This window comes from Strongylocentrotus purpuratus, unplaced genomic scaffold (genome assembly GCF_000002235.5).
Source record: "Strongylocentrotus purpuratus isolate Spur 01 unplaced genomic scaffold, Spur_5.0 spur5_scaffold_2, whole genome shotgun sequence".
In the NCBI taxonomy this organism is placed as follows: Eukaryota; Metazoa; Echinodermata; class Echinoidea; order Camarodonta; family Strongylocentrotidae; genus Strongylocentrotus; species Strongylocentrotus purpuratus.
In genome coordinates, this window is record NW_022145605.1 from 15619587 (window position 1) to 15644495 (window position 24909).

Below are 24909 nucleotides of genomic sequence, written 5' to 3' on the forward strand. Positions count from 1 at the left end.
TGTATATTATTGTATCACTGAAATAGCATAGACCCTATGCACTTGTAAAGCGACAGACTCACTGCCAATGCGTGTATGTATCATGAAAGAACTCACATCTGTTTTCAGTTGAAGGTTTCCCTCTGTCTTAATTTACAGAGACGTATAAAAGCTTTTATCGGGCGTCAGTGTTTAATTTAAAGAGTAGAGTAGGGTAGGGCCAATGAAATGTTAACATTAAATATTTATTTTAAGGCATAGATGGATATTATCGTGAAATAGGAAACCACCATTTGCTCCGCACTGTAGCGCTTCATTGCGTCACATGCATTGGTTTCCTTCTTCCCACGCCATGGACTCTACACACTGCGCGTGCTGACAAACAAATGGTTTCCAAAATCACGATACAGCCCATAATTGTAGTCATGGCCAAAAATCAAATATTGTCAATTTGGATATCATTTGGTCTCCCTCTACGTAAAAGTAGAAAGAGAATTACATATTAGTTGTGGTAATGTACAAATTGAATTGTTGCATTTTGCAAAAGGCTGATCTGTTGAGAAATACTGCATGAGTAGGTTAGATACCAATCTCAAAACAACATGTTGAAATTGGAACAGCATTATAATTACTTAATTACTTGTAATTTTTCTTAATGCAATGTGTATCTTCATTTTTTAATATTTTTTAAATCATAATATTTCACAATGACTCTTTCAAAGTGCATACAGATAGATTGGAATGAATTATTTCCATGCTAGCATCTTGTTATGTTTATTATTTTTATCTGTACAGTTTTTGTTCCTTTCCTAATATTATCTCTCATGTAATCATTTGAACGAATGTATTTATACATGAAACCAATTTATATTAAATAAAAAAAGAGAGTCCTTCATCATTTTGGCATACCTGCCAACCCTTCCGAATTATCCAGAATATTCTGATTTTCTGGATTTTTAGGACCTTAAAATTTGGAATATTCTGATTTTTCAAAATTCTGAAAGACCAATTTTTAAAAAGCCAAATTTAGCTTGTTTTATGATGTGCCGCAATTTGAAAGTCTGGGTATTGCGTGCTTCGAATGGCTGCACGATTGAGCAGCGAATTTGTATTCGCTTTTTTGTGAAGATTCACCGCGTATTGCCAGTTACACTGCCACTGCATACATGGCAATGGTAAGGCCGTGCGAACCCTGCTAGAAATTCCTAATTTTTATTTTCAAAGGTTGGCAGGTATGGTTTGCAGATGAAAAAGAAAATGCGAGTAGTATTAAAGCAGTGCTGTCTATTATCATGGAAAAGAATGTGTAAAATGTAGAAAACACATATGCTGAGGACTAGAAAGGTATTTGGAACACATACCCTGTGAGATAGAGTTAATTAATGCCCTTCTGGCTCTCAACAGACCATATGTAATGTAGCAAAACACTGCCTGGCTTTTGTTTCCTCTCCCTCTCTCTCTCTCTCTCTCTCTCTCTTTCTCTCACCTTTTCTCTTTCCATTTATATATTCAGAGAGAAGCATCTATTAACAAAGATTGTATATTTTGGTTTATCATGAAGGCTATGCTCAAGCTTTTATTATATGGAAATGAAAGAAAAATATAGATCATTTATCAAGCATGAATATTAACTGTGCCTTATTTTGCAATTATGAAGAAAAAAAAAGGACAAATTAAAACTGTTGATCGTAATGAATTATTGGCATGCTTGAACTGAATAGGACAATGTAAAGGACAATTTTGTCATGCCAAATAAAGGGGCATTAAAACTCCATATAACATTAATTCAATAATTATTATAAGATATGAAAATCATGTATTATATTATCTTTTTTATAAGCCATGTCTTTGATATATCCTTTTACATTTTTTGTTTTAATTTCACAAATGTGAGTATTTCTTCTTCCCTCCTCTCTCTCTCTTTTTTTTCTCTCTGGCTTGCATATCCAGCAAATAATTATATATGAATTTAGAATTTACTTGTTCAATTTGAATTATGGTGAAGTACTTTGAACCACATTCCACTTTAAGATTTCAATACAAATGTTTCATGCAAGAAAAAACAAATAGTTTGTTAAATCAACAGAAATTCAAGCTAGAAAGATCCTAAAGTTGACAATCAATCATTTGAACATGTAAAGATTAATAGAGCATCTCATGCCAATACAATTTCAATGAATTAAAAATATTTAAGGATTTTTAAAGTTCCATTCTAGAAAATCACAATGCATTTGAATGTTGTCGGTATAAAATGGATTGCAAAATGCAGTCTCAGTGTAACGTAGACACAAAGTCTAATGGTTATTTCAGATCAAAAGTTTGATGATTTTATTCTCAAGATTCTACTATTGTTGTGCTTTCTTAATGATTGCCATGTGTATATCATGATAAAAAGAACATTTTTATGAAGAACATTGCACTGTTTTAGATGGCTGTAAGGTAATGCACATAGGAAACTTAGAAATAAATGAATAGTAGCAGCATGTACCGATTCCTTTTATAACCTTGGCAAATTATTTTATCCTTATGAATATGAAAATACTTGCCTTTTATTCTCTCCCACTATCCCTCTATTATTATGTTTATGTATGCACTGCAACTCAGTTGAACTGATATGTACAGCTACGTGTAAAGGTTCAATAAATTAAGAACTCTCTAAAGACTGCGACATGTCTTTACAATATCAGGTTTATGACGACTTTCTTTCCTTTTCGATTCTTGATTGTTGATAATGTGAGCTGAAGGTGTTGTTTTTTTCTTCAGAAAATCAACCAGAGAGAGGGGTAATAAACAGAGAGAGAGAGAGCAAAGGAGATAGACAGGGAGAGAGAGAGAGAGAGAGAGAGAGAGAGAGGAAGAGAGAGAGAGAGAGAGAGGAAGAGACAGAGAGAAGCGACGGAGAAAGAGAGAGACACACACACACACGCACCGAAGAGAAGCAAAGAAAGAGAAGTGAAAATGACAAGCTCTAGATCCTCCCAGCCCCAAACCTCTCCTCTTACTTTCATCTCTTCCTACCCCATCTCTGTCACCCCTTCCCCTCTCTCTGCATGTCTGTCCATCTCTCTTTTCTTCTTTTTTGACAGAGTCACTTTTGTCTTCCTTTCTCTTTCTTCTTCCTCCTCCTCCTCTTTATTTTTTTTTCTCTCTCTCTTTCATTTTTTGTCTCTCTCTTTCTCTTCTATCCTGCCCGGCTATTTCACATGGACAACGCATACACGTAAATAAACATCATCGAACCAGTGTCTTATGCAGCTCCATACAAATGTGTAGTGACTTTATTGTCCATATAAACATTCTCCTTTCTGCCTTTCTGAGTATATAATGTACGCAAACAGGGCACCCATGACATCAAACATAAAAGATAACAATATGACTTCACATTAAAAATTAAAAAAAACACACTAATAAGTTAAATTCTGCAGTGAAATTCTATCAAATGCTATATGCTCTAATCTTGAAGTGTGTATAAACATCCTCAAACCTTATTACAAATCCAAGTGCTTCCTTCACTAACATCATGTACATTCTTCCATCAGAGAATATAGCACTGACCAATCTAAATTTTACTAAGAAATCACTCGCCAAGAGATTTATTTCATCCTGCACATGTATTTCAATAGCAGCATTCAACCTTCAATTTAATGTTAAACCATGGTATTGGTTTTCCAGTATTCTTTTGTAAAGGATAAGAATGTTTGGACTGCTTGATAAACTATGGTATGCTTGCTTTCCAAGTACAAAATGCAATACATATATCCTAATTCCACTGACAAGGCTTGCATAAATGAACAGGTCTGCATGGTCCTTGATAAGTACATGTATAGATGCTAATGCTATTCTAACATAACATATTCAAATCATCACAAAACAATTACAAAATGCAAAATGATCTGTTGCAGTCATTTACATTAAAAAATGGCATGAAATGTTCCAGTAGCAAATAAAGCACCTAATTTTGACAAGGATTACATTTACAAAAAAATCGCACAATTAGGGAGTAAATGGTTATAAAAAGGATTAAAAAAAGGAAGTATTGTTAAGTTGAATTTGTTTGATATTATGCACTGTTCAAACTAATAGGCACTTTTGTCATTATTAGCAGAAATGTCTTCCAAAAATGTGCACTCCTTTAATATATGATAAAATACACAATATACATAAATAATGACACCTCAATACCCTACTTATGCAAATGATTATGGCATACATTTCACATCAAGGTCACGGATGAAAAGCACATGAAATCCCACATTTTAATTCAATCAAAACGCCATGTAAATCATAAAGTTCATGTATGCATGAAAAGTGACAAGAGCGTTAAAAAAAAAAAAAAAAAAAAATTATTATTCATATGCATGAATGAAATTTTTCTTGTATTTTAACTGGAATAGTATGTACATGTATATCATAATATACATTTTCTGTAATCGTATACTCAATCTAAATTTAAACAGAATGTTTAATACCAACAAAAACAAATTTGTTACAACTTTAATCATAACTTTATCCACATGCATCTATTATGACTAGAAATCGTGACTTGCAATGATGTACATGTATGTACCAGTATGCAAGAATTGTCTGGGGTACAAAATATACCTGCTTGTACATCTACGTCACAAATGTTTGAAAAAAAAGTATTTATACATTATGCATGATGTATTCTCATTTTAAAGGCAAAATATGCTTATATTATGGCTTGTTATTATTTAATACAAATGACAGTCTAATGGTAAAAAGGCATATGAACAGAGGATGAAAATATCCGTCAATGTTGTCTTTCCTTGTGTTTTGCTCTTGTTTTGACAATACATGTAGTATTTAGTTTCATACTTTGACCTGTGTATATGCTACATTGTAAATAGAAAGAAAAAATGCAAGTAAACATATATTTAAATAATTGTTCAATCCATGATGATATGTTCATCATTCGGATTGGAAAAAGGCAATTGAATCTTTCTTATATTTAAAGGTAATATTCAAATAAATCTACAACTGAGAATAAATACTGAAGGGTGAGAAGAAACATCCCACCGTGGCTTTTTACAGATTAAATACGACATATATTCATTCTTTATATTCCTGCAATACACATTCAAACCTTGTGAGTTACATACCAAATAATACTCTGATTTTGGAAGAGATTTGTATCCGTTTTGTACAAAAGATTAAACATTTGACGACAGCATATTATCTAATATCTTTCATGAAACATTCACACTTTCCAATTTTCTTCCCAAAGCAACACAGCAAAAGATTGTATATGAGCAAGAAGCTAGCTTACCACAAACAAAGACAAACAAAACTAAACAATTCAATTTATTTCAACGCAAAGATAAAACATGACCAAAACACTCACTGCTTTTTCTCTCTTTTCTGCTCTAGGAGAACAGTCCGTATACATGCAAGTCCCATGTATATGTATAGTATCAAAATTTGTCTCAACATTTATTTATACATGTATATATATTTACACACAAAAAAGATCTTCAAATACTCTATTCTATTTACATTTAACTAGATTTCTAAAAGTCATATCAATCTTCTTAAGTTACAGACATTTTACAAAACATATCACCATAATTTAAAAATTGACCCAATTCTAGAGTACAATGAAAATACAAAATTCTAATACATTCCACATACTGTGGTATTTGCGTACAACAAAACAATAATAATAATAATAATGAGTTGTATAATATCAAACTTTCTAATCTATGAAATGCCATACCTGCTGGCTTTCTAAATCAAGCGATGACAAATGAGGAAAAACATTAATTAATAAATGGATCATGTGTCCATTGAAATATAAAAAAGAAATATGCTATTCAAAGAAAAACCCAGTTATATACTCCCCACAAGATGGATGATTAGCCTAAAATACTTGCAAAACGGTACTACCGAATCTGGCTCCAGCTAAGCAGTATGTTCTGTCAGTCTTGAAATGCTAATATGCTTCCAATGTAAATAACTAAAAAGATATGTGATCTATATTTTGTAAACTAAAAATACACCTAGTAATAAACCCATCTAAACCATTTTTACACACCCAATACCATTATTTTTTCCTCGATTTCTTCTGCGATGCATTTAAAACGTTTGATGTGATATATGTAAGTCTCATCATACAACATGAATATGATGTGTTATACATTATGATTCATAACATAACATATGAAACATGCTTAGAATTCTGCAATCTTTGAGAAAATACACAAGAGTAAACAGGATTATCTACACTGCTGACAAAACCTGATACAAAGGTAGATGATTTAAATGTATAAAAATATAACTTTTCTCTACACACAAACATAAACTACCCCTTATACCAATACTATTTTTTTGTCCTTCCACATATTTCCTTTCTAACTACTTTTCCTTGCTATGCATATCATACTGTGAATGATCCACCTAAGGCAGTCTATATTCTCCTTTAACCAATACCATGTCTTAAGGGATGAAAGTTGGTATCTCTCAATTTACTCTGCTGGCCTCAATATTAAAGTCAAATGGACACATGCTGATCGGTCAGTTTGCCGCCACATTCTCGGAGGTCCATCTCCATGATATCAGCCAAGTCACTGAAACTCTCCAAGCAATATTGTAGGATGCCAAACTTTCAAATTGGTAAGGACCAAACGGTCAGTTCTCATAGGTCAGTCTCCAGGATTTCCACCGATTCGCTGAAGTGCTCCAAGCAGTAATGGAGGATGCCGACCTGCGAGATGACGCTAGACATGCCCATGATCTCGGCCAGGATGTCAGGCTTACCCGTCGCGCTGATGGTCGCGGCAGGACCGAGCAGCGTGGGACCAAATACCGTTGACAGGTTGTGGAGGTTCATCTTGTTCTTCTCTTCTTCTTTGGCGATTCTGAAAGTTGAAAGATCAAAAAAGAATGTGATGTTGGCTGTAGCCGATGTTATGGTTTGGTTTTAAATTCCCAAATGGTATCTAGTCAATCTATTCCAGATAGGAATAAAGGAATCAGTGTTATATTGTCCTTGATGTTCTAAATATTAGCTCTTGACCTTTCTTTCCTTCTCTCTGTCCGTTTGACTCCTCCACCCCCCCCCCCCCCCCCCTCCGCACCTCTCTCTTTAAAAACATTGATAGGTCTCTATCTCACAAAACCGTCTTTTGTTTCAATTACTCTTACATCCTGATATATGTCTAATTGTCAGCATGTCTATCTGTCCGTCTTTCTGTATGATATCCCCCTCTCTTTCTCTCTCTCATTCTCCCCTTTCTCTCTCTTTCTCTCTCACCCCCTCTCTCTCTCCCTTCCCCTAATCCCTCTCTCTCCTCTCTCTTTTTTTTTTCTCTCTCTCTCTATCCCTTCCCCCAACCCCTCTCTCCCTCTCTCTTCTTTTTTCTCTCTCTCTCTCTCTCCCTTCCCCCAACCCCTCTCTCCCCCTCTCTTTTTCTCTCTCTCTCTCTCCCTTCCCCCAACCCCTCTCTCCCTCTCTCTTTTTCTCTCTCTCTCCCTTCCCCCAACCCCTCTCTCCCTCTCTCTCTCCCCCTCTCTCTCTCTCTCTCTCTCTCTCTCTCTCTCTCTCCCTCCCTCTCTCTCTGTCAATTGGTTGATATGTCTATCTATCTATATGGCTGTCTGTCTGTCTGTTAGTCAGTCTGTGTGTGTGTGTCTCTCTCTCTCTCTCCAGTCCTGTCTTTTCTGTACTTACCTCCTGAGATGGTTGAAGATGAGGAAGATGATTGTTCTATTGGGTTCGACTACATTCTTCAGCAGGGACAAGAAGCACTTCTTCTTTGCAACAGGATCAGTCAATTCTGTCATATGAAGAAGAAAAGTTAAGTTTGGAGAGTTAGAAATACAAGTGGTGGTTATTTTACCTGACTGCTAAGAATGCATAAATGCTTGTTAGTAAGCAACCAGAGGACTGACGGCTTTAGGTCCTCTCCGAGGGACCTGGTAATGAGGATTAATGCCTTACCAAAGGGCACTAGCGCATCGCCTTGGTTTCGAACCCGGGTCGCCGGATTACGAGACCACTGCTCTACCAACTGAGCTATCGCGCCTCCTCGATAATGGCAGTAATTGTATATCATAAAAATAGTAAACACCTTTTCTTAAAGATTCAGTTTATTTCATATGTAGTGTTATACAAGTGAATAGACGTCAAAGGAACTGCAGCTTTAGTTTGAACTTGATGCATTAGCCTATCATCGATTAGGGCCTATTGCGGTGCCTTTCTAAATGTACATGTAGCTGAGTCAATTTTTGATAACAATGATATATACACAAAAGACATTACCCACAAGATTTTAACCCAGATTTGAGTATGTTAATATGAGCAAAGAGAGAAATGGGGACCTCTGTGACAAAGGCTTCCTAAAAAATAAGGTCTTTTTTTTTCTTGATAAATCCGATCCCTATTAAGTCATTACACAGTCCATCTACAAACTGGGAATATATAGCATGCAGGGAGAAAGTTAAAGGGATCTCTCCAAAGTAGGGTTTCAGGAGGCCACACCCTAGCCAAACACTCCTAAACCTATCCACTGAGCCACTGTACTACTATATATATGCTCCAAAGAGACTACCCCCTCTCCTCTGATACCAACACAACCCCCCAATCATAACCTACATGTACGGTATCCCTAATTGACCATTCCTTTAAGGGATTGGGTAACTTTGCCTTAGATTCTAACAAAATCCTGGATTTAGCTCATGCTGCAATCATAATTAGTATAAACTTTTAGGTCAGTCAGGAACTCCATGACTTTTACAAGCCAATCGCCTGTCTGATTATCAAGATATCTATGATTGGAATTAGCAATTTCAGAATTCGTTTTCCTAACGGTTTTTATAACCCTACAGTCTATTGGGAAAAATGAGTATGGTAAAACCGAGGTCACTCAAAGATTTTTTACTTCTTTGAGGCACTTCATGATCATTTTGAAGCGCAATTATTTCAGGGCTTCAATATGACACCATATCACAGACACTGATAACACCTAGGGCCATGCATCTCAGAGTTAACATTGTTAAACGATGCCTTTAGGCACTCCACTACTACTTACGGAGTCCATCTACAAACTGGGGATATAGAACGTGAGTGAAGAGGGGCTCGGGGAGCTCCCTGAGGTAGGATTTCAGAAGACCGGCCACTGCGTGGATATCACTCTGCTTCAACATAGCTGTAATGTTACGCCGATCTGAACAATGAAAAAATAAAACAAAATATATGCAGTTAGAACAATTGAAAATTCTTTAAAATGGACCATAATACCTATAACCACATTTAAACATCATCTTACACCCCCGTCATTTTCTTTTCTTCTTTGGCTTTTTTTTCTATTTCATTTTCTCAAATGATTTTTGTAACCATACAATAGGGTGAATAGGGACATAATTGGTAAAGCTTTTCATCATTATCCCCCCCCCCCCCCCCCCCCCCCCCGATGATTCAGACCTTTTCCATTTGTGTTACTCATACCGGTAATGAATTGGGCTGCATCACTACTTTGGAAAAACTCTAAGAAGAAAACCAGTCTCAACATTTTATCCATATTAATCCCAGTTAAACTTTTTTTATGTGAATATACTAGTGGAAGCCCAAAACTGCTCCCATTTTTTCTTCAGATCTAGCCTGAAGCCTACAATTACTTTAAGTCCAAGAAGAGTTTTGACATATGTTCAACATCAAAGTGCATTGGGAAATGCATTTGCTAGAGTTCTCATATCACAAAGCATACACTTTCAAATAAACTTATACAAACGTACAGTGGTTAAAGTGCACACATGCATTTGAAGTGTGCAAGAATACATGACAAGCACAAATCCTTACCCCAAAAATATGTAATTCTAGAATAAATAGAATAACAATTTTTTGTTAAAGTAATTCACCCATCATGACCAGATCAATTTAGTACACCAGATTCAATACCCAAATTAACTGAAAAGAATATGTATAATCTACTTCATCTTTTAGAGCCCAATTGACAGTTTCTTTTCAATGTTTCTCCCTTAATTATGAGCAAACCTTTCAAAATGGAACCCTTACTTTAAAAAGCTGTGTGGTGAAAAAATGGGTGCAGGCTCAAGCCTTTTGAGTGTGTGTAAGCTTGCCATGTGGAGTATAATCAATTTGAAAAGCAGAGATTCTACTTTTCATTGTGCCAAAGAATCTGATATTTATTACAGAAAACGAAAGAGATTATACTTTAATAACCCTATTAACCAAGGTTGGAAGCTACTTTAAAAGGGTCTTAAACTAAATATCTAGAGTCAAATTAATACTAACACATTGCTCAATCACACATTATGGGTTAAAAATGAAGACTTACATGCATCTAAAAGTAATACGTTGCATGCAAAATCCACCAAGTCCACAAAATTACAAAAGTTCAATGATTAAAAAGCATGCGAAATACACCAACAATAAAAAAAAAACTTCCACAATACCTGACAAATTATACCAGCTTTATACATTATCATCTGCTGAGAAAAAGAAGGGGGTTAACTTCAAGCTAATGCTTTTCTGGCTCTCAGCAGACATTTTATTGGAAGACAAGCCAGAAAGGCACTAACTAATATATACACCTTTATAAAGAGTTAACAACCCTCTCGCTTTTAACAGTTGATTTATCAGAAGAGTGAATTGTATATGTATAGCTGCACACATTTCAAAAACTGTATACAAGGAACAGCTTGTGCATGATATATGGAGTGTTTTATAGTCTTAATTACTGTATTCTATACAGCAAACGTATTAATCACAAAAGACATGCATTGTAGCGACATACCGTTGGGAAAAGTAGCCAGGCCTGCATGCGGAGGATGATATAAAACAAAAGCATACGACTAAACAAGCATGCACATACAACACAATGTCTATACGGAGACAGAAGGGCTTTAACTCTGTATTTTTAGTATAAGAGTTAATGTCCTTCTGATACCAAACAGACGACATGTCAATGATATAAACATACCAGATTCAGAAATTTCACACAGGTCATGGAATGCTGTAATTTATCCATGATAAAAGGATTAATATATGAAAAAAAGATTAATAGATGCACAAAATGAACTATTAGAGAAGTCTGGCAAATGCAGGCATATATAATATTTCTTTTTGTTTCTTATAGAGAAAAAGGACAAAGTCTTAAGCGAAAATGAGATGAATACACTGTTTATCTGGTTATTCTCAGTCTGCTTGCTCTGCTGAAAGAGGCATGGAATGTACGAAAGCCTTTTTAGACCCCTTAATTTACAAAGGCAAAACAAAGATGATTAAGTGGGAATACAAATACATAAAGCTGCTATCGTAAAATGGAAAGTTGGATATAAAATGAGAATAATTTAGCAAGGCATTGTTCAGCAAGTAAATATATTATCAGAGCGAAATGTCACATAGATCTATGGCAGCTATGAATTAAATTGGATTATTAGAGATGCCAATATGAACGCTATGCATGGAAATATATAGAGTGGGACTATGGTGTGGAGTGGCTACTGTGGTGTGAAGAAAAAGAAAAGAAACCTAGACCCCAAAGAATGACCATTCTTTGTCATTTGCAAGAGAAGTGATAATTTTTTGTCTAAAGTGTTGAATTATTTTCTTTCAATAGGCCTACAGTGTATGTGTAAATGAATACTCATTTTTATTGTCTAGTTGGTAGAATAAGTCTATAACTATAAGAGAGAGAGAGAGAGAGAGAGAGAGAGAGAGAGAGAGAGAGAGAGAGAGTGAGTGAGAGAAAGAGAGAGAGAGACCTTTATATAAATTCTGCTTGCTTATTTCATGTATATTTTGGCTGCAAGAAAGATTAATCTAATGCCATTGCCGTATCTAGAAAGGGAATATATTTTGTGTCATCAAAAATTAAGGATGTATCATGTTCACATTAGCATCAAAAGCAATGGGTTAATTATTGGATAATAAAATGAATATAAATAGTTAAACATGTACATGTATATTGTATAGCATAAGGGAGATAAGTTTAAAGAACCCAAACTCACTTTGTTCAAAGGCTTTCTTCAGTTTCTGGATGTCTGCAGATGATCCTGATATTCTATAGATTCCCATCTCATGGACACCTATAAAACAAACAAATAGAAAGCAGAGATAAAGATAGCAGGCAAAAGAAAGAAGGACAGTTGGTGCAGATATTGAAAACTTGTCATTTACACTTGTCAATTATTTTGTCTTGATTTTTATTGTTTACATCAATATGTTTGTAAATTTTGTATTTATGTTGTAGGGCCTCCACAGAAAACAGTATTTAACTTCTGATGGAGCCACTCTACTAAAATAGGACTAATAAATACACAAACAAAAGAAGTGCATATTTTTTCTTGTGTACATTTCAATCAATCAAATCTGGGAATTTACAACCATAGAATTTATGAAGACGAAATTAACCAGAACAAATATGGAAATTGACAACTGAAGAATTTAGAGCAGGTGAAATTAACCATCACAAATAGGGAAACATACAACCAAGGTATTTAGAACAGGTTGAAATTAACCAGCGCAAAAGTATGACAGTAAACAAGTTTTCACAATGCATGGATAAGATATGAATAAAAATAGATAGCTATGAGATGACCTACTTCTTGTCACCTCCTCCTTACAGTGGGTAATGGTATTGGAGATTTTATTGCCATGTCACTGTCAGTGAGCTAAGATATAACTATCAACCCCAAACACACCCATTCTTCAAACTATTCTGACCTGTAATGCTGCCCCCATCCCCCCACCCCTCCCGCCCAAGAAAGAAGATTTATTATTCATGATAAGTTGACTTACCTCTCCTATCGATCTCCTCCACACATAATGTGATGATGTTGGGGATGTTCTTGCCCTGTCGGTGTGCCAAGGTACCAACATGCACCCCAAACACGCCCATCTTCTTCCTGGACTGGACTCGCTTCAGTGTCCTCTCTGATGTCTCGAAGCGCACCGTCACATCAACTTGGAGCTACAGAGAATGAAAAAGTACAGTATACAATTAGGATGACTTTAAACAAATACAAAAATACATGATGTTCTACAAATTGTTATTGAAATTATCCAGCACTGATTGTACACTGTATAGAACATACATGTATTAAATGTCATATTAATTCACACATGAACAGGTACTTAACAATAGAAGTCTTACTACAATAAAACCTGTATATAAAGATGGCTAAAGGAAAACATGAAAGTGTTATTTATAGGCAGGTGGTCTTATAAGTACAGGTTCCTTCAGTACAGGTTTCAACGAAAAAACAAATTCAAGTAGGTTTGACTGAACATGTAACTTATCCTCCAGAAGAGGTAAATTGTGATCTGAATTATCGACGCCTCAGACTTGAAGGGCTCCTCAATCATTGAACTATGACACCATTCCATACTTATATCAAGTCCAAATGTATTCCTAATACTCACCGAGTCATCTTGGGTTTTTAGCTTTACCGACGGTATTCCAATACAACCAAACAGATTGTTTCTTGCATAAGCATAGACAACCAGACAGAATCTCCACATTTTCAAGAAATCTGAACACTTTAGTATATCAAAACACACAAAAATCCTCCTGTTGGTCAAATTGACAGCCCGTTTCTCATGAATGGTCATATGCTGACAGGGCAAAACAAGGAGTCTACACTGACAATACAGGATACATCAGCTTTGGTCAGAGGTCTTCAGATCGAGATAGATTTGGAATCTATGCCAAAGAGGTATATCTTAATACCAAAGAAGTGTCAAAACGATCCAAACAACGAAGAGGGAAAAATCCTTCTGTTGATCAAGTTGACAACTCTCTCATATGGTCACACGCTAGCAAGGACTGAGTCAGCAAAGCATCATGTGAGTTCATAGATTGCAATCTAGGATGTCTTGTGGTATATCTTCTACCAAAGAGGTAATATATATATATGTTTACCAGTATATGAAAACAATATCAAAAGTGATCAAAGTGACTAAAAGCCAAATAATCCTTCTGTTGAAGTTGACAAATCTCTCAAATGGCCCTACACTGATGGGCCCAAACACAGATTGAGTCAGCGACGCAAGGATACATTTTCTGCGGAAGGATGTCGCGATAATGAAATATATAATGTTTATACCGGAGGTATATAATGTTTACATGAAAGAACTATCAAAAGTGTCCAAAATACTTTAAAAAACAGATAATCCTCCTGTTGGTGAAGTAGACAAATCTCTCAAATGATCCTATGTTGATGAGCCCAAACAAAAGCAGAGTCAGCCAAAGCAAGCACACAATTTCTATGGAAGGATGTCTTGAGGTATATATATGTTTATAAGAAAGAAGTATTAAAAGTGATCCAAATGAGTCTGTGTATCCTGTAGGTTCAGGAGTGGTATCCTGTTGGAAGTTCATCCGCAATGAAAACCAGAAGAGAAAGCAAAGAGAAGATCTTATATCAGAGTTCATTAAGGAACTGAAATTCTTCCTCCTGTTAAAAGTTTATTCACACCGACAACCTCCTTTTTTTCGAAGGGTGAACAGAAGAGAAGACCTTTTACAGAGAGTTCATCAACGATCAGCAACTGCTTCTTCCGGTAGAGTAAATGACATTGTGCGCGATACTGTGACCTTACAGAACTGTAGCTAAACTAAAAATGTCTTATGAAGGCTGGCACCTTGTGGGAACTTGGAATAACATATGGTTCCCACAGATTGCAATTAAGTGCCCTATTAACAAAGACAAGAATAAACATGGATGGACCCTAGTAATCCCTCCAAAAAAAACACTTCACCATAGAAGTACAAAGACAATAAAAAGCTTGGGTCACTTCTTTTCATTCATTTGTTCAAAGAGACAAGAGGAAGGGACTAAATGAACCCTAGCTGTCTCTAGAAATACCTGCAAGCTAACTGGTAGCTGTTGGGTTAATCCTTATTGTTTCGGTACATTGGAGCTCACATAACAGGTAGGTCATTATGCATTGTCCTTGTACTACTATGCTAGCCCCATAAAACACCTTACAAGCAGCATCTAACACCTTTGTTATTAAACTTTACAGATAAACAGGCCGTGGGGGGATTATACTAAGTCTGATTTTATATCATGTTGCCCTTACATGTTTAAAGACATGTAAATACGAGTAATAAGGCAATCTTTATGCTGGTGATCTTTAAAAGATAAATGTCCTTTTGGCCCCTCTCATACCAACTTGTTCATCCTGTAAGATGGAATCTTTACTCCCCCCCTTCCCCCTCCCCCTTCCACCACACTCCCCCTCCCCGGCCACACTACTTGTACCTTCACATCACTTTCATCTTCCTTCCTCATTCCAGAAGATCAGCCCCCTGATACCCACCTGGTGCTCTGCACAGTATATGTCAGTGTATTCCTTGCCCCCTTGGACTACTAATCTCCTGCTTGGTAAGACTAACTGTACCCTCGTCATATATCTCATACCAAATATATCCTAACATCCCTTATCAATACCTGTAGAATACCCCCTCTGCACCCCTCTTCACCCCCTTATACCAACCTGGTCCATCTGTATGGTGCAATCCATGCCTCCTGGACTGCTAATATTCTGCTTGGTAAGACTGACAGCACCCTTGTCGTACATCTCATCATCAAGACCCTTGGTGAAGTCGTAACACAGAATCCTCAGAGTCCTTGCCCCATCCACATCCAGAGCAAACTCCTGTGGTTCAAATGATGAAAGTTTTTTAATGACATCTATTTCATTCTCTACTTTTCAAACATGGGTTTCGCGAGAGGGGTGGGAACTCTTAGCCCAACATTAACGTTTAGAGCATCAGTCAGTTAATGTGTAATGTACCTCTCATTTTAACGCCATTTTGGAAAGTTTACGGCTTATTTATCAGTGACTTACCAGTGGTCTTTAATACATCCCCCATTCAAATGGTTATGCTATGTGCCTTTTCTGACAGGTTAAGTTTGTCAATCTAAAGGAAAGTCACTTTGGAATTGTTATTCTTTTTTAATTTATAACAAAAACTTTATGTGAGCTACATGTATATATCTTCCAGAGCTCAAGTAGCTACAGCAGCCATTAAACCCAAGTGTGCGCAAATATGTAAAAAGACATATTGTAAAAGTAGTGGATTATTAATTACCGTACCATAATCAATCAAATATCAAGAGAAACTCTTTAGAAATGATGAAGTTTCATCACATACTTATGTGAGCCATAATTTTTTATGAGATGCTTTGACCAACATTGAAACTTCCTCGTAGACTTACTGAATAGTTAAGAATGTCATACAACAGAGCAATTAAGAATGAAGTAAAGATTGAACCTATTCTTAAGTTTGGAGAGCCCACTTCTCTCCAAGGTCCCAACTCGAACATACAATACAAAAAAACAGAAATATGAAAGCAAAACCGAGGGAGACAATTAGCAACCAACAACAATGCAATAAATCTATGTTACTGTGACAAGTTGTGATGGATGTCAAATATTTGAATTAATCAGGAAGTAATCAGTGACAATAATATAGACAAACATTAATGTTTTATAGTTTTAATATGAGTATCCAGCATACAAGCATAGTTTGTATAAGGTTGCACCTGCATTTGCAGGACCTCAAAAAAAGTTTCATAAAATATGTTCTACTAGGAGAAGTATGTGACTGACAGAAAAACAATGAAAAACCAGATGCTATATGTAAGGTATTGTTTGTCCCATTTAATTTTTTTTTTGGATAGATCATAATATTCCTAGATACATTATGAACCATTCTTCTTATAGAATGAAATAAATGTATTAAAGGATCCCCTTCATAATAAGCTATTTGTGACCTGTCAAAGTATTTGATTGCTTCAAATGTACATTTATTCTACCTGGCAAATAAAACAAAAAAATCTCAAAGCAAATTACAAACAAGAAAATAATACCTCATTCCACTTCGGTGTGATTGTATTTGCCGTCTTCCTAGTTTTTGCCATGCGAGAGAAGATTCCATATGCATCAGTCTCTAGACAACAATACAGCTCTGTTAGAAAGAAATAATAAAATAAAAAAAGATAAATAAATTAAAATTTTCTGTAAAGACAACATACAAGAGAAATGTACCTCTGTGTTTGCTGCCCTCTTGGGGGAAGGATTATGCCCAGCCGTCATTAAGATCCGTTTGACCCTTTTAGTTTGGTGCTGCAGTTTTGTAAGATGTAAGATTAATGCAAATGTAATGACTTCAATCTTATAGGGATGTCACAGGTACGGGTATGCACACAAATTCATGGAGCACTGAGAAGTTCTCTCTCACATGCAATCTCTATTGGATTAAACTATTTGGGTGTCAGGAGTGGGATACCACCGTAGCTAGCAGAGAAGAGATAGTTGTGACATCGACAAGCATATGCATACAAAGGTCAAATTCACAGAGCTAGACACAGTTCTGTCACGTTATTTTACACAGAGATAAAAACCTTCTGGCTCCAAACAGATGAATCATATCTTTTACTTCCATAAATATAGCATCATTAGATAAAGATATTTATCCATCCTTAACTCATTGACTACTGAATTTTCTCATTTCCTATAGGCTAACTTCAGGGGCCATCAGGTTTCCATAGGCAATGGATTAATTCAATTACATGTCATGCATTGATCGAACTTACGGGATGGGACTGTTAACCCTCGAGCTTCTTTCACTGTCACATGCAGCATACCAGTAAGCAGTTCATCATCTGTAAAGGGAGAGGTAAAGACAAAAGATAGTTATAGAACACACAATGACAAAATTCAAACATTCACATTTTCGTCACATGTGTGATCCTCACTTCATCATGCCAAGAGCCTTTGAGTGAAATTGAACTTCAAAACAAACAAGATTGCAACCTTAAACTTACGTGAGTTATTAGTGATTGTTAAAGGGGCAAAATACTTTGCAAATGGCAAAGATCTCATGCTGTAAGTCAATTATTTTGCATTATGAACTTTCATCAATCTTGGCCATGTGTAACATTGGACAAAAATCATACATGCAAAAGATTTTGGTTTTACATTAATCTTTCACTGACCGGAGTAAAAAACTGTAACTTTTGTACCCACAACTTGCTTTAAACTCCATACACCACTGAACACCAGAAACCTGAACACCAGAAACCCTTCACTGAAGTTCTCTCAAACTTTAATGTGCAATTTGGTTTACAAACCAAGAACACATTAAATGGAGTTTTTATGAGTCAATTTATTAGTTCTAGTTCTAGGTTTCGCTACATATTCATGTGAAAACTTTCATGGTTCTAATGACATTAAACTTGTAGCACTTTTATGGGGTATAAAAACTGACTTAAGGACATATGTCCCTAGTTTATGACTCAATTTGAAAATTTGTCTTTAGGTTGTTATATATATACTTAATTTAGGATTTAGGCAGAGAAATGGCGGTATTTATTCCTAATATGTTCTAAATTGACTTCATATTTCAGGCAGGATATGTTGCCCACGTCACGGAAAGGCCTAAGTATGCACCTGTTCTTCCTAAAGTACTCACTGAAACATGATCTTAAGTAAACAAGCACACCCCAGAATAATTAATTAATTAAAAGCACCATTTACAGCCCTATAAACCTGACATTAATGCACGCAATCTATCAAACAAGTTTCAATCATGGTCAATATGCTTCAAGGCGCTCCCATTACTTCAAAATTACTACATAATTAGATTAATGAGAACAAAAGTACAAAATGTGCGATCTCATATGAACAAACAGGACTGTCTTAATTCAGTTAGATAATGTTGAATTTTGGTTTAATGATTGCATGATTTTGAAAGAAACTGTCTCGAAGTTAGATGTGCATTTGGGAAAGGTTGATAATGTAATACGTAAGAATACTTGTGTAATGTGAGGGAGATTTTTGGGGGATCATCAAAGTGAAAATAAAATAACCCTGTCTTGCTAAAAATTAATGTCACAGAGTGAATTGCCCTACACACACATATACTGGTATGGGTATATGGGAATATACAAACATGAGGCATACAAAGTTGGTCCAATGCATTAATTGTTAACCTATTTCTATAGTCATAATTGAAATCTATTTAGGACGTTTCAAGGGAAATCCTTTTCTTGCATTAAACATATCTTCGTCTACTATGACATTCCTCAATGTAGAGATGAAAGAATGCGAAAGTGCATATATACCAACTTTCTTTTTCTTCACATTTTACCAAAACCTATGTTTTCAAGGGAAATGAATCCTTTTCACGTGACATAGCTTCGAGTAATAATTAGACATTTCTCTATGTAGATGAAAAGAATGCAAAAGTGTACCAACTTTCATTTTCTTCACATTTTACCAGAACTTCTGCTTTTCATTCAGTAAAACATGCTGAATAGAAAACAAAGAAACTATAAAAAAATTGGGAAAAAAGAAAGAAACCCATGTGAGAGAACAGGAAGACGAATAGCTGCCTAATTGCTCGATCATCTTCCTGTTTTGCAATCCATACTATGACCTGCCTCATTTCAGAAAGTCTACACTGGTGCAATAGGATAGACAGATCATGATCCAGAATCCTCTACATTCCAAATTGAGGTCATTCGAAGGTATATGTGCAAATATGGCAACAAGTTTGGCATAAATTACTGAGCATACTGGTAATTACCGGTAGTAATGAACCCTTTTTGTTTTGTATGTCACCTGTAGGATATTACTAAAAGTACAAAGTGAGCTGTCAGCTTCATTTAATGACGACATTTTCCTAGCAATCTGCTTTATAGCTGATTATTGACTGAATCTGTAATGTTCATAACCTTAAATATAATGAAAATAACGTATACCTATTTCAAAGAAAACTGGGTGTTACTCATAATTCTTCCAGTTAATAAACTTGTACACCATACACTAAAAATTTGTCATTAAATTTTGAACATAAAATGGTTAGGAATTCACACTCCCATTCCTAATATGTGACTCAATCGTCATTCCCTTTAAGTTATACAATATATCTTAATAATAAAGTCATCAAACAAGGCTTTATGAATATCTTTTCCAGTGAACACCCCAATAAAATCCAGATGGTAACATAAATAGGCAGTAAGATAAATGCATGTAGTACGTATGCAACTGCGTGATATTTATTTGGCGGGAAGGGTGTCACATGAGACTCAACATGTTATCACGTTTGCACGAGCATTCAACATAAATGTTATCATCAACATAACAACCTTTTGGGGGAACTGTATAATGCATACAAAAGTGAATGAGATTGTGCACCTCCCTTCCCTACCCGTCCCCATTGTGTGTATTGTGCATCTGACACAAAGGAAACCTGTATGCAATTGAGAGATCCTAACTCCAAAGGGGCAAGGCCACATGAGATCACAAATACCCTCAATTTTATTTAACAAATATTCATTCAGTGGATAACATACACTGTATATGCACATCCAAATTCAGAATTTTGCTCATGCCATTATATTTCAAACCTCAGTCTGTGGCCTCGTCGAAAAATGAAACTTCATTATATATTTGTATATTTTGTTATTGAATGCCGGAGCATGCAATATTTGTATAATATGACTCCACCTACAAGGAACACTCGCTTTTTGTGTAATAAAAGGAGATAAAGAAAATAATGCCAAAGTACATTTATATCGATAATAAATACTACATAATAATCGTAAAACTTTTACTTCAACATACATTGGTATAGATTAAGTGACTCACAAGACAAACATGTACATAAGAGATAGGAGATAAATAAATTAATAATTAAAGCAATTTATGAAGCCCAGCTACATGTGCTATACAAATATACTCTACTTTGCTGTGATGAAAACAAAACTCTTAACAGTGCTACTCCAGAGGCTCACAATACAGAAAAACTATTCAAAAGCTCCTGAAAACAAGTGCAACTTCAACAAAACTTTGAAGACAGCAACAAATTAAGGCTTTCTTATGTCTAGTGGTAGGTTATTCTAAAGCTTTGGAGTGGCACAATTGAAAGCACAATCTCTAATTAAAACCAAAATAATCATATTGACACTGAATACTACTTGCACACATAATACTGCACTTCAATCAATAATATCAGATTTTAAAGGGGGCCAATAATATATAACTTTTTTAATTGCCCTAAGATGTTTTGGGTTCCATATCAGCTATCACCTATCAGCTTCCGATATGGCTTCTTTAAAGAAAACTTAAATAATCAAAATACTTTGTAAATGAAAGTAAACACACCCTTTCGATAAAGTACTTGACTTTGTATAAAAGCGTGCACACTGAACCTGATTCTTTTTTCTGATTAATGAGTAGAGTTTTGTGTCATTCTTTTTATTTGTTATAAATATTAACTTTAAATTTTCTTTTTAAAGAGAAACTCCAGTACTGGTAAAAAAAAGAAAATGAATTCTCACAGAATCAAACGAAACTTACACCGAATGTTCAAGATTACAAATAAATGTCATGTGCCAAACAATTTTGGAAGAAAATGTATACTGGCTGAGTAATGAGCATAGAAAGACAAGGAAATCAAGGTAGTACCAGCCCCGACAACATGCGTGTTGTCCCATATATAGCTTTCTGTGTACGGTGCGTGTTACTTTACCAAAACTCGGTCAAATTTATTATGATTTTGATGACTCTAGAACCTTGCAGTGCACACCAATACTTACATTCTACATGATCAACTTTTTCTGATCCTTTCCACACCTTTTCTTTCACAATGCAATCGCATTACCAGTACTAAAGTTTAGCTTTAAGTGATTGGCTCCCTTAAACTGGAATGTTTTGACCTGGATAATGCTATAAAGCACAGGACATGTATGTAGGCACCATTTTATTGCATTTGGTGTTGTAAGGCAAGCATATGAAATCCTTGGACTTTGTTTCAGTTTCATATTAGCACTAATAATGCTACGTGTGAAGTTTAATGTACACAGGTGGCTTCCCTGGGGCAGATCGTATAACCCCCCCCCCCCCCTCAATCTTTGGATTTTTACCTCCCCCCTAATAATCCTAAATCATGATTACACCTTCTTTAATACTTGGAGAGAAAGAAATATGAACAAAATTAAGTTACTGGTAAATTTTGAGAAGTCTAGTTTAAATATCTCCCTGTTCATCCACTTCCCTTGAAATAGTATTAAACACTGGCTTCATCACGCATTAACAAATATGGGCACATGACCCCAATTGTGGCAAAAAATAAATAAATAAACAGTACAAAAGAGAGGATGCAAGAAAAAGAAAGAGAAGGATAGAGAGAGAAGGGTGCAAACTTTCCATCCACTCAATAGCCTTGTTGTCTTGCATTTTATCCTGCTAGTAAGTCTAGTACCCCCCCCCCCCATAAGAAAAATAAAACAATAAAAACAGTGCCCCTTCAATATCTGTACTCACAGTACACCACAGGCAAAACTTTGGAGCACATGCATAAGTAATTATTTCATTTTAAAAAGAAGAAAAACAGAGAAAAAAAGTTCTATACTCACTGTCTTTCAACAGGACCGAGCTTATGTTGACGTATGAATCCCGACCCTGAATGCAAAATGGCGACAGGAAAAAGGAAGGAAACGCGATTAAATACACTATGACCACAACAAAAACTTGACAATCACAAAAGGTACCCAAGACCATAAATGTAAAAAACAATCATGAGTTTAGATGGTATACAGTATTTGTTTTACCCGAGTGCTTTTAATTACAACTTGTTGTTCATCGATTTGATAAAGGGAAAGGTCCATTAGCTCATTGACTCTACCTGAACTTGATATATACATTACAAAGCAGCAAGGGTTGAATGCACTACAACCACAGAAATTCATGGTAGGAAATTTTTGCAAATTAAAAAACTTAATTGGTGCATCATGCAGTTGCGATTCAATGATTTCTTGGCGACATGAAACTGAATCTGAACCTTTTGTGAACATTCATGCATGCTGATTTAACAGTACAGAGTATAGTACATGTACTTCCCCAGACCTTATCTCCCGTCTTATCTTTGGTATAAAATATTTCTGCTATGATAAGCTGTAAGGGTTAATGTCACAGTAACATACAAATGCATGTTCCGAAGTAGCAAGGAAGAGCCTGGCATTTGCTCTGGCGACATACGTTCTGGGCTACATTTCATCAAAGATATAGGGCCATGCCAGGTTCGGTGTTACATGTGCAATACATTCAGGCATATTGCTTGGTTGTTTGCTTATTCAAAGAGACACTACTATGACAACAATACAATCAGAGATGCTTGTTGCTTAATAAATAGCATCAAACTGTAATCACCGCATCACGATATGATTTGTTGGAGTCTCCAGGGGGGGGGGGGGGGCGTTTCACAAAACTTGTCATCAGTGACAAATGACAATTTGTGTTATAAGCTACTGAAATCCTTGCTTATGATTGGTTATCAGCAGATTTGTCACTGATTTTTGTTATTTGTCATTGAAAAAAGACTTTGTGAACCGCCCTCCAGTATATTTCATGGTGGCAGTGGTGGGAAATGGTTAATGTTGGAACTCAACTGCTGAGCTATTGTTGTTAGAGCATGTGTCATAGATCATTGATGGAGAATGGTACTGTAAACTGTTCTCACCCTTCTTGTCTTTGGTATGAGCTTGCTGACGTGGTACGGGGTGATAGAGGGCGTGATTCTGCACTCCCTCTTCGCTGACAAGATGGAGTCCTTCCAGTCCGATCTCTCATAGTCCGACGACATCAAAATGGTGTAGGTCTGCATAATAATGAAAAAAATAAACATATTGAATTAGAAGAATATGCATGTATAAAATATATGTAATAATATCTTTTCAGTATCTTGATTCATTTTCAAGCTTTAAAAAAAATTGCTCATAAATCTGATGCACAGAGCAGAAAACTATTCACATGCAAATTTTTACTCGAGACCTCCTCTACTAGTCAAGCCCATATACATGTGAAACCCACAATTACATACACATGTGACTTTGAAACTCAATACTGTATGAAATTTTAAATACCAGAAATAATATTTGGATGAATTTACCTTTCCTGAATGATGGTATAAATGGAATGGAAGATTGGGTGATTCCAGAACGTATCCTACCTCCTGCAAATAAAAAAAAACATCAAAAACAAAAGATCAAACAAATTGTATTCACAATACATGACGATGAGGATAAATAATTAGTGAATTAATGCATTCAACTTTCACTGTGGCTGCTTGAATCCTGCTTTATTTAAGCATTTTTAATCATTTATATGTAGGGCTATGACCAAAAAGTCCCTTTGTTATGAATATATTTTTTACAACTGCAATTAATATTTATGTGATTCAATGTGCTAGAAATATAACGCAGAGATGAAGGAATACTAGGATCCCAACACATCTGTGAATCAATTAATTTGATACCCTGTATACCTTATTGAGGAAACAATGTACCTATAACAGCGATAAAAGAGTACCAGCATAATCGTTTTACAGTTTAACTTTTCATGCTGACTACCAAACATCTGGTTTCTAAACACAAGCAAGTATTATTTACAAGTAACATTTAGCAAGACAATTTTTAATCATAGTTCCTTTTTTCTTCTTTTTAAATGGATTTATGTTACCTTAATATACACAGTGTTTCATGATACTGAACTTCACAATCATTAAAGCCATTTTGAACAGTAAAAAGAAATCCAAGCTGAGCTTTAGTCAGAAGAAGTGAATAGAAAACATTGGAGTTTGGCAGTCAACAGCACTAAAAGCAATGTAATAGTTTATTGGGCGACTTTCTAGGAATTCATGACCTTTATAACATAATTGGATTAGAAGAACTTAAATCCATTGACACTATTTTTTTAGAAAGTGTTAAAGGTAAAGACCAGTATTGGTAACGCCCCAATTTCAAAAAATGAAATGGAAGCTCTCATTACCAATCATGTGAAAGAATATGTTTTGACTAATACATGATGATAAAAAATTTGCCGGGAAACCGCCTACTAATTCATATATTTGGTAAATTTATTTCTCTCATGGTCGT

General features: G+C 35.4%; 1 protein-coding gene across 4 annotated transcripts in view; it reads right to left on the reverse strand.

Annotated features, from left to right (window-relative positions):
* Positions 1-3229: 3229 nt before the first annotated feature.
* Positions 3230-24909, reverse strand: part of LOC577755 (active breakpoint cluster region-related protein) — a 77749-nt gene continuing 56069 nt past the window's right edge. For 2 of the 4 annotated variants that reach the window (XM_030991779.1, XM_030991782.1), the window contains exons 12-23: positions 23925-23987; positions 23496-23633; positions 22393-22438; positions 17566-17634; positions 16840-16937; positions 15461-15622; positions 12758-12929; positions 11968-12045; positions 10938-10970; positions 9027-9161; positions 7667-7772; positions 3230-6854 (exon numbers count right to left, since the gene is read on the reverse strand). In XM_030991779.1, coding sequence (XP_030847639.1) covers positions 6632-6854; positions 7667-7772; positions 9027-9161; positions 10938-10970; positions 11968-12045; positions 12758-12929; positions 15461-15622; positions 16840-16937; positions 17566-17634; positions 22393-22438; positions 23496-23633; positions 23925-23987 — 1323 coding nt within the window. In that variant the 3' untranslated portion in view covers positions 3230-6631. Of the gene's footprint in view, positions 6855-7666; positions 7773-9026; positions 9162-10751; positions 10773-10937; positions 10971-11967; positions 12046-12757; positions 12930-15460; positions 15623-16839; positions 16938-17565; positions 17635-22392; positions 22439-23495; positions 23634-23924; positions 23988-24909 lie in introns of all 4 variants that reach the window. The other 2 variants (XM_030991780.1, XM_030991781.1) reach the window with 2 other exon arrangements.